The sequence below is a fragment of the Lipotes vexillifer genome, unplaced genomic scaffold (assembly GCF_000442215.2).
Source record: "Lipotes vexillifer unplaced genomic scaffold, Lipotes_vexillifer_v1.1 scaffold242, whole genome shotgun sequence".
NCBI lineage: Eukaryota > Metazoa > Chordata > Mammalia > Artiodactyla > Lipotidae > Lipotes > Lipotes vexillifer.
The window spans coordinates 2,378,882-2,389,749 of NW_006771376.1; the positions used below are offsets into that span (position 1 = coordinate 2,378,882).

At 48.6% G+C, this 10,868-nt stretch overlaps 1 protein-coding gene and 1 pseudogene across 1 annotated transcript in view; both read right to left on the reverse strand.

Moving 5' to 3' along the window:
* Window positions 1–9,735, reverse strand: part of LOC103077947 (centriole, cilia and spindle-associated protein-like) — a 14,705-nt gene extending 4,970 nt beyond the window's left edge. Inside the window, exon 1 of the mRNA XM_007446708.1 lies at window positions 9,354–9,735. Within this exon, the coding sequence (XP_007446770.1) occupies window positions 9,354–9,735 (382 nt within the window). The remainder of the gene's footprint in view (window positions 1–9,353) is intronic.
* A 610-nt stretch (window positions 9,736–10,345) lies between these two features.
* Window positions 10,346–10,786, reverse strand: LOC103081983 (centriole, cilia and spindle-associated protein pseudogene; annotated as a pseudogene).
* Window positions 10,787–10,868: the final 82 nt, after the last annotated feature.

Here is a 10,868-nt window from a genome sequence, read left to right on the forward strand (position 1 = left end):
AAAAAAAAAAAAAAAAAGGAAAAGGAGAGAGCAGTCAACAGGGCCAAACACTACAGAGAGGGCAGGAGGATGCAGAAGAAAAGAGACCGGGTATTCTAGGGGCAGGGGCTTACGACGCACCAGCTACTGCGTACAAAGTGAATAGCTGCAAGGGTGTACTGCACGGCACAGGGAATACAGCCGACACTCTGTAACAATTACAGACGGAGCGTAACCTTTAAAACTGTGAATCACTATGTTGTACACCTGAAACATATAATATTGTGAATCAACTATACCTCAACAACAAAAAAATAGGATGGTAACTTTTATGTTAGGTGTGTTTTACCACAATTAAACATAAAGTATTCAGTTTTTGGTTTTTTTTTTAAAGAAAGACTCAGCACTGGGTAGCCAGGCTGTCTCACGGGGGATGCAGGGGAGCATGGTGGGGGAGTGGGGGAAGCAGGTCACAGCACGCTGCAGAGTGAAGAGTGGGGAGACCCCAATGCAGGTAATGGACCAACTCTCCTCACCACGGAGCACTAAAAGGGCTGACACTAAAAACAGCAGGGTCCACAAGCAGCCAACGCGAGAAACTAAAATCCTCTCCAGAGAGCCCAGACCTCAGATTATTCCTACAGGTAATATTCCAGACACAACGATGAGTGTCCTGGGACAATGACCCGGCACACAAGAGACAAGACAGGAAGGAAGGCCCAGCAGCAGTGAGAGACTTGGGATAATGGGATGATCACTGACCATAAAACAACCGTGTTCACGCTCTGTACTTAAAGAAAAAACAAGCTCAAAGATATCTGTAGCGGGAGACAAAAGATGGGAAACACAGAAGAGACGGAACTTATAACTATACAATTAATATTTATAAAACTCTTGAGGGCTTCCCTGGTGGCACAGTGCTTGAGTGTCCGCCTGCCGATGCAGGGGACACGGGTTCGTGCCCAGGTCTGGGAAGATCCCACATGCCGCGGAGTGGCTGGGCCCGTGAGCCATGGCCGCTAAGCCTGCGCATCCGGAGCCTGTGCTCCGCAACGGGAGAGGCCACAACAGTGAGAGGCCCGCTTATTGCAAAAAAAAAAAAAAAACAAAAACAAAAAAAACTCTTGAAATACTGCATGGTACAAGATAAGTGTATACACGTATATGTTTCAAAATCCTATTCAAAGTTTTAAATAAAGACATTTCCAGACAGACAAAACAGTGTCACCACCAGTTACTGTGAAAAATTCTAATACCCCCTTTCTCAGTAACTGAAAAATAAGCTCAGTCTTGATTTAGGACTATGCTGTGCAATACAAAAGCCATTAACCACATGTGGCTATTAAATATGTTTAAATTAATTAAAATTAAGTAAAAATAAATATTCAGCTCCTCAGTTACACCAATCAGAGTTCAAGTGCTCGATTCCCACGTGTGGCTCATGGCTGCCACGCTGGATGCTGCAGACAGAGAACCCGCCCCTCATCACAGAAAGTCTGACTGAACAGATTGACTTTTTAAACTATTTGAACAACAGAATTAACACATCTGACCCAATGGGTATATACAGAACACTGCACCCAACAACTGCAGAATATACTATTTTGTCAAGCACATGTGGAACATTTACAGAAATCTACTTATCCAAGCAAGGTCATAAAGCAAATCTTAATACATTTACAAAATTGAAATCATATAGAATGTATTCTCTGACTATCATGTAATTAAGCTAGATACAACAACAAAAATAAATTACTTTTTTAAATCTCCAGTTTTGAAATTAAAAAAAAATTTTTTAATTGTAGTTGATTTACAATATTGTGTTAGTTTCAGGTGTACAGCAAAGTAATTCAGATATATATATATATACACACACACACACATACACACACATTTTTTTCCAGATTGTATTCCATTACAGGTTATTACAAGGTATTGAATATAGTTCCCTGTGCTATACAGGAAATCCTTGTCACTTATCTGTTTTATATATAGTAGTTTGTATCTGTTAACACCATGCTCCTAATTTATCCCTCCCCCTAAAAACATTTCTAAATAATGTATGGGTCAAAAACAAATCATACAATTGCACAAAAATGTGAATGTACTCAATGCCACTGAGCTATACACTTAAAAATGGTTAAAACGGTAATCTGTGTTGTGTGTATTTTACCACAATTTTTTTTTTTTTTTGCGGTACGCGGGCCTCTCACTGTTGTGGCCTGTCCTGTTGCGGAGCACATGCTCTGGACGCACAGGCTCAGCGGCCATGGCTCACGGGCCCAGCCGGTCCATGGCACGTGGGATCTTCCCGGACCGGGGCACGAACCCGCATCCCCTGCATCGGCAGGCAGACTCTCAACCACTGCGCCACCAGGGAAGCCCCTACCACAATTTTTAAAAATTAAAAAAAAAACATAATGGTGATAGAGGGCATTTCTTTCTTAATCCTGTTCCTATTAGAAATGTCTCTACAGTTTCCTCATTAAGCATGATGCAGCTAAAGCAGTAATCAGAATGGAATGTATAGCCTTAAATCAATATATCAAAAAAATAAAGGGGGGCAGGGGAAAAAAGTCAATGATAAGCACTCATCTTAAAATGTTATCAAAATAAGCATTAGGGGCTTCCCTGGTCGGCACAGTGGTTAAGAATCTGCCTGCCAATGCAGGGCACATGGGTTTGAGCCCTGGTCTGGGAAGATCCCACATGCTGTGGAGCAACTAAGCCCACGCACCACAACTACTGAGCCTGCGCTCTGGAGCCCACGAGCCACAACTGCTGAGCGCATGCGCCTAGAGCCCGTGCCACATCACAAGAGAAGCCACCACAATGAGAAGCCCGCACACCACAGCGAAGAGTAGCCCCCGCTCGCCACTAGAGAAAGCCTGCGTACAGCAACAAAGACCCAATGCAGCCAAAACAAATAAGTTAAAAACTAAAAAACTAAAAAAAAAGTAAGCATTAAAAAATTAGAGTAAGGAAAAAAGATCATGAATTAATAAACATATAATAAAGAAAACCGACATAGCCAAGGATTAGTTTAGGAAAAAAATTAACAGAATTCACAAACCTTTAAGACTAATAAAGAAAGTGAAAAATAAGTAAAAATAGAGCAAATGGGGTCAGCAGGCTAAATGTGCACTGGCGACACATGCATATAGTCCCTTCCTCCCAAAACCCCACTAAAGTGAAGGAAAAAAGGTATAAACCCACAGGACAAAGAGCAAGGAGGTGATGACGTCAGACAAATTTTGGAAGATGGAAAGTGATGAAGAGATAGAAGTGACTCACAGGAAGAGCAGGATGCTGCTGACTCCCTGCAGGAGAAGGGCCCAGGAGACAGCGGAGCCCCGCAGGAATTGGCACCGAGGCACCAGACTCCCCAGAAGGCTAGTGCGGCAGACTGCCTTCCCAAAGGTCCGGCATCAGTCAGTGCCCCGGGGTTCCTCTGACAGTGTAATATGAATGTGCCTCTGCTGAGAACCAGGGTCCATGCTGCTTCCCCTTGAACCTGGGCAGACTTTTATGAGCAGAGAATGGGGTGAAAGAGGTGCCACGTGGCTCCCGGCAATAAGTCGTAAAGGGCAATACAGCAGGTGCCCAGCTCTCTCTCAGGAACGCTCGCCCTTGGAGGCCAGCCTGCATGTGACGAGGAGGGCCAGGCACCTGAAGATGTCACCTGCGAGCATCCTAGCAGTCAGCCGCAGTCCGACGCAGCAGAGACAAGGCACGTCCTGTGCCTGGGGCCCAATTCCAAGCCACAGAAACCATGAGCCATAACAGAGAACTGGAGTCTGAAGCACTAGTTGCCAGGGTAACCCTGGTGCAGCAAGGCATCCTCTTCAACAGTCCTTCCTCTGCTCCTCTGGCCAGGCGACCGCCCTGCCCCCACCCCAGAATGCAGGCACCCTACAGCCTGGAGAGGGACGACTGGAGGGCACCAGGCACAGCGGAAGGAAGGGGGCACCTTCCTGAGAACATGATGACGTGGTGAAGAACGGGATCCCTCCTCCCTTCCCCCAACTCTGCTGCCGGGATGCTGAGAGCCAGGCTTGTGCCCACCCAGGCAGGAGGCTGGATGAGCACTGAGAAGCTGACACTAGAGAAACGGGCAGGTACTGACCTTGGCAGCCCCCAGAGCAACAGCGGTGTCCTCCTGCAATTATGGTCACAAGCTCCCCCAGGTACACAGCTCCCAAAAAGCCCTTCAAGCCTCACTCTTAAATGTGGGCAGACAGGCTAAGAGCAAGCATTCAAGTACATCCTTTAATAAGAAATAGAGCAAAATATAGAGAAAAAAGACTAGGCTAGGAATATAAGAGAGCGCTCAAAGGATATTTATGGCTTTGGGGAGGGGTGGGCGGGGGAGTTAAAAGAAATCCAGAGAGAATAGGATGCTATTTAAAAAAATTTTTTTAAAGAACACTTGGGACAAAAAGGTAAAAGTAATCTCTTTGAAATTAAAAACTAGAATGGTAGAATTTAACATTTCTATAAGAAATTTGGAAGATAAAATTAAAGAGTTCTGGAGAACAGAACCAAAAATTCCAACATCAAAAAATTTTTAAATAAAAATGTTAGCAGTTTGATCCAGGAAGTACACCATCCAACTAAAAATAATTATAGAAAGAAAAACTGAATAGAGTGGAGGAAATTATTTTAAACAGTACTAGAAAACATCACGGAACTAAAAGAAATGTTTCCAGATTAAAAAGGCCCACCAAGTTGTCAGCCCAATGAATGAAAAATGACATACACATAGAATTTCAGAGCACTTAGGGTGAAGAGAATGTCCCAAAACTTACCCCCCGCCCACAAAGAAAAAAGAAGGAAAGAAAAGAGGTCACATATACAAAATAAGCATCAGAATAGCATATGGTACTTCTCAACAGTAAGACCTAAACCTAGGGTTCAACATAATAATGCCTTCAAATACTGAAATTTCTAACCTAGGAAGTCTCTATCTTGCCAAAATGGCAGCCCAGCCCTTGGATAAAGGCATTTTCAGACTGCAAGGTGACAAAATGCTTACTCCCCTTCAACGTTTCTCCACCAAAAGGAAGGGAGACTTGAGGCTTGTGAGATGGGGCCGCATAAAGGAGTTGAGCAGAAGGAATACGCAGGCAATCAGTGAAGAGAAGCCTCGGTTTGACAGCTATGTCAGGTCTGGACAGCATCAAGTCTAAATTAAAACAGGAGAACAAAGGGTTCCACAAAAATGTCTCCAAGGAAAATAATGAAACGAACAGAACACCTAACGTGCTTGGCATATGACAAGTTTTACAGTACTACCAGACTCTTTCAGGCTGAATGAGTGACGGGAGTACCAAAAACAAACAAACAAACATAAAAGTAAAGCAATGATTAACTCCAGGAAAAACATAAATAATAACCAAGAAAATGTAATCAGCATGTACTACATGGATTACCTGCAAATAACATTTACATAGCTGTGATCATCCAAACACAGAATAGTGCTTTAATGAAACAGTCACATAGTTAATACTGTGGGACAAAGTAGGTGCTGGTATGTGTCTAGGGGTGGGGATGGCCAAGCTAAGATCTCGAGCTAAATCATCATAAATATACTGTCGGGAAGTCAACATATAATGTTTAAACTAAAAAAGCCAACATTAGTCTGAATGAAAAGAGTGTTGCCCACAATGCTGAAACGAAAGGTAGAGAGTTGGAAGGAGGCCCCTAGGGAGCTAGGGGCATGGCTGGTGGATGGGTCAGGATTATTTTTTCATTTTAAGCCTATTTTTTAAAAATTATGCATACGTATAACTGGTTAAAAAATAAAATTTAATTTTAAAAGAAATGTGAATATGAAGAAAGGAATTGGAGACGTTCTAGACCCTCTTTGAAGCACGCTGCTACGGAGAGAAGGGACTTCGCAGTGAACGAGCACCTCCACCCACGCCCCCTACACACAGGGAACGTCCCGACAGCTTCTTATACCCATTTCTTAAATAAGAACGAGAAGCCAAGGATCATTAGACATTTGAGAAAAGCTTCTAACAGGAAATGCAGGATTACAAGCAAAAGAAACAAATGCAGGGGGACGGAGGGGAAACAGACTGTGCTGAAGAAACACGCAAGAAGAAAGTGGACAAAAAAACTCCTAGCGATATTCTCAGCAAGACAAGAGAGGATACTATGTGCATGAATCAAGGACAAAATACTATTTTTTTTTAAAGAGGAATAAAGAGAGGGAGGGAAGGAAGGGAGGGAGGAAAACCTAGAAAACAATTCAACAGCTCTTACATTAAAAAATAAATAGGATCCCACAAATGAAAAATGTAATCGAAGAGTTGGAAGATGAGGTTGAGAATATTGCCCAGAAAAATAGAAGAAAAAGACAGATGGAATGGGGGCCGGGGTAGAAAATTATAGGATACATTTGTATAGTCTGACATCCAACTAAGGAGTTCAAAAAGAAAGGAACAGAAAGAAAAAAAAAATAGAAATGAGAAAACAATTCAAGAAAACTTCCCAGAATTACAGAACATGAGTTTGACTGCAAGGACCCATGAAAGCACATTGGAGGAAAACAGGCCTGGATCGGGGAAACTTTTCAGAACACAGAGGACAAAGAGAAGACCGGAAAAGCTTCCCTGAGGCGGGGAACGTGTTATCAACAAAGAATGACACGGGACTGTAATGGCAACATCAGAAGTTCCAACACTGGGCAGCAACGCCTCCAGATTTTTTATTTATTTATTTATTTATTTTTTTGCGGTACGCGGGCCTCTCACTGTTGTGGCCTCTCCCGTTGCGCAGCACAGGCTCCGGACGCACAGGCTCAGCGGCCATGGCTCACGGGCCCAGCCGCTCCACGGCATGTGGGATCCTCCCGGACCGGGGCACGAACCCGCATCCCCTGCATCAGCAGGCAGACTCCCAACCACTGCGCCACCAGGGAAGCCCCAGATTTTTTAGAGACAATTACTTCTAACCTAGAATTTCATGCCCAGCCACAAACTACTAAATAGTGAGGGTAGAATCTTTTGACATGCAAGGTCTCAGAAAGTTAAACCTCTCACACACCCTTTCTCAGGAAGGTAATAGAAGATAATCTTTGTCAGGAGAGGGTACACCAAGAAAGAAGACGATGTGAGAGCCACACAACAGAGGGTCGTACCCAAGAGAGAAGCCAGGGAGTCCCTGCGGCGGTGGCCAAGGGCCTTCCCAAGATGCAACCAGGCCAGATGAAAGTAGGTCAGAGGCCCTGGGAGGGACGTCTTAAGATGGGGAGGGTGACAGTGAACCTGATGTGTCCGTGGTGTTGCAAAAGAAAGAAAGGGGAATCACGGCAAAAACAATATAGGGCAGCTGTGAGCCACCTTTCCACAGGCACTAACTGTGAATCTAACAAACTCTATGATGACAGTACTGAGAGAGTGGGGATAGGCCATGTGTATGGGTTAGGAGATCACTAAAAAGAATTAAAGCCAATAGATGGTGCTAAAAACTGAAAAAGATCAAGAAGTATCAATAAAAGCCATGTTACCTGGAGAAACAGAAATACACATCAAGGCAAACCAGAGGAGTGGGAAGTGGCCGCCTAGGGAACAAGGCAGTTGGGGAGGGGAGCTGCTGTAGCAGTACTCAGCCATATAGAGCTACACGATTCTGTGCGTACACATGGCTTCAGTAAAGACAAGGGCTAAGCGCTTACGTTTTATAGAAACTCAAAAGCGTGCTCATCATTCCAGAAAGACTGTCCACTTAAAAACAAGGACTTTCAATCCTGCCATTCACAGGGATAGACAGGGGCTGTGACAGGCATGAGCAAACCAAAAGATCCTGGGATTGGGAGTCCTGAAAGCAGAAACATCCTTTCTTCTCCTGGATGCCTAAACCAGAAATATTAGCAGAGAAAAAGTAACTACCTTAGCCACTGGGAGGATTTAGTGTCTCTAAGGAAATCAAAATAATCACGAACTCTTGCAAACACAGACCCCATCCATACTACAGTGCTGTCTAAAAACTGCATTTATATACGCATGGAAATAACTGACAGCTCTTTTGCAAACAATGAAGGGGGAGAGGTGGGGAGAGAAAAGCCCATTCAGTCTGATAAAGTACATCTCATAACTGAGCTGGTAGATCAGTGCCCCCTTACCGTCTCCACCTTCTGTTATGCGAACTTCTAGCAAAGGTTAGGAATGGGTGGGAATTCACAAGTAACCTGAGGATGGAGAGGCAGCTCTGCCACCAATGATGAACTGAGAGTAGCTGAAAACAGTATAACAAGACTCAATTTCCTCTCCTGCTCAGCATCTCACAGAGAAGCTAGGATGAGAGTCTGACTGAGTTCCACTTGCAATTTGGCAAACAAAAATAAAATCACTGATCATTTATCCTGAGTTTCATCTATAAAACTGAAATAAAAGCTGTGGTCTCATCTCTTAGAATTGTTTTGAACGTTGAATGAGAAAATACACATTCTAAGATCAGTGACTGGATGCATGACAAGCTCTCACTACCTTTTAGTTATTTTGCTCACCGGAGCCTCTTTAAAACTGAGCGAAGCCGGGTGGTGCCTGGCCCACATTAGAGTATCAGGAAGAAACCGGGGGTTCCTCCAGGCTGTATCTGGGGCATCCATTCAACTTGGCCCCTAGCACCAGTGACCAGCCAGCCCACCTCACACGCCGAGAGTCCCCCCAGCTCTGCGCTCCTCCGGGCAGGAGAGAAGGCGCGGGGCCCCGGCATCAACTGCAGATGCACCGCCCCCAAGAGCCATTTTCCAGCTGCCTCTCCTCCCGCTCACAGCAGCAGCCGGAGGAGGGGTGGCGAGAAGCGGAGGGAGCCAGGCACTTACAAGGATTATCTCCCACCAGCCGGGAGTTACGCAACAGTCTGCGTAAACAAATGCAAAATATCCCTTAGGGACAGCGCGGCGAGGTCAGGGAGTTAACACAGAAAACAACGGCCCCATTCACAAGACAGAGCTCAGTGGTTCCTAACCTCTGGCGGTCACCTTCGAGAATCTGATGAAAGCTGGGCGCCTCTCAAAAACAAACGGGCGCTCAGAAATAAGCAGATGGGAGTTCAGTGGTCCAGAGGCCACCACGGCCAGCGGATGAAGATCCGGGGACTTCGCCAGGGACACGTCAAAGGCATTCACATTGGGCTCAACCCAGAGCCACCTCATTACGGAATAAAGGATGGGAGGGCGGAGGCGGGGCAGCCACCTTCATTATTTTGTCAAGGGAGGCGCATTCTCCGCCTACCCAAAATACCTAGATTAAATAAAATGAAGGAAGCGCCTGCTCTGAGCGCTGCGACAAACAGCTGGGCGGTTCAGAGGAGACCCAAGAGCAAATCCAGTCCCGCGAGCGGGGCCCTCCCCGGCCAGGTACCTGGCAGCGCCGAGTTCTCCGCGGCCTCCGCGTCCCTGGCCTCCGCGTCCCCCGCGGCCTCCGCGCCCCGCTCCTCCTCCGGGGCCGCGCGCGCCCGCTGCTCCGGCTCCTCGCGCGCCGCTGGCTCCACGGGCGGCGGCGGCGAGGCCGGGGCGCACTGGGGCGCGGGGGCCCCGGCGCCCGAGGACGCCGACGACGCCGAGTCGTCCGAGGCGCAGGCCGGGCCCCAGTCGTCCCACAGCCAGGGCGCGTGCGCCTGCTCCAGCAGCCGGCGGCCCAGGCGGTAGTGGAGCAGCGCGCGGTAGCACGGCCCGTACTCGTCCCAGCGCGGCTCCTGGTAGCGCTTCATGTACTCGCTCTTCACGCCGCTCCCCGGGGACATGGTGCCTCCCGCCGGCCCCGAGTGCCCGCCGTTCCGCGCCGCGCTGTCGCCTACGGAACCCGCGGCACGACACATAGGCGCGCAGCCGGAGGAGGGGTGGCGAGAAGCGGAGGGAGCCAGGCACTTACAAGGATTATCTCCCACCAGCCGGGAGTTACGCAACAGTCTGCGTAAACAAATGCAAAATATCCCTTAGGGACAGCGCGGCGAGGTCAGGGAGTTAACACAGAAAACAACGGCCCCATTCACAAGACAGAGCTCAGTGGTTCCTAACCTCTGGCGGTCACCTTCGAGAATCTGATGAAAGCTGGGCGCCTCTCAAAAACAAACGGGCGCTCAGAAATAAGCAGATGGGAGTTCAGTGGTCCAGAGGCCACCACGGCCAGCGGATGAAGATCCGGGGACTTCGCCAGGGACACGTCAAAGGCATTCACATTGGGCTCAACCCAGAGCCACCTCATTACGGAATAAAGGATGGGAGGGCGGAGGCGGGGCAGCCACCTTCATTATTTTGTCAAGGGAGGCGCATTCTCCGCCTACCCAAAATACCTAGATTAAATAAAATGAAGGAAGCGCCTGCTCTGAGCGCTGCGACAAACAGCTGGGCGGTTCAGAGGAGACCCAAGAGCAAATCCAGTCCCGCGAGCGGGGCCCTCCCCGGCCAGGTACCTGGCAGCGCCGAGTTCTCCGCGGCCTCCGCGTCCCTGGCCTCCGCGTCCCCCGCGGCCTCCGCGCCCCGCTCCTCCTCCGGGGCCGCGCGCGCCCGCTGCTCCGGCTCCTCGCGCGCCGCTGGCTCCACGGGCGGCGGCGGCGAGGCCGGGGCGCACTGGGGCGCGGGGGCCCCGGCGCCCGAGGACGCCGACGACGCCGAGTCGTCCGAGGCGCAGGCCGGGCCCCAGTCGTCCCACAGCCAGGGCGCGTGCGCCTGCTCCAGCAGCCGGCGGCCCAGGCGGTAGTGGAGCAGCGCGCGGTAGCACGGCCCGTACTCGTCCCAGCGCGGCTCCTGGTAGCGCTTCATGTATTCGCTCTTCACGCCGCTCCCCGGGGACATGGTGCCTCCCGCCGGCCCCGAGTGCCCGCCGTTCCGCGCCGCGCTGTCGCCTACGGAACCCGCGGCACGACACATAGGCGCG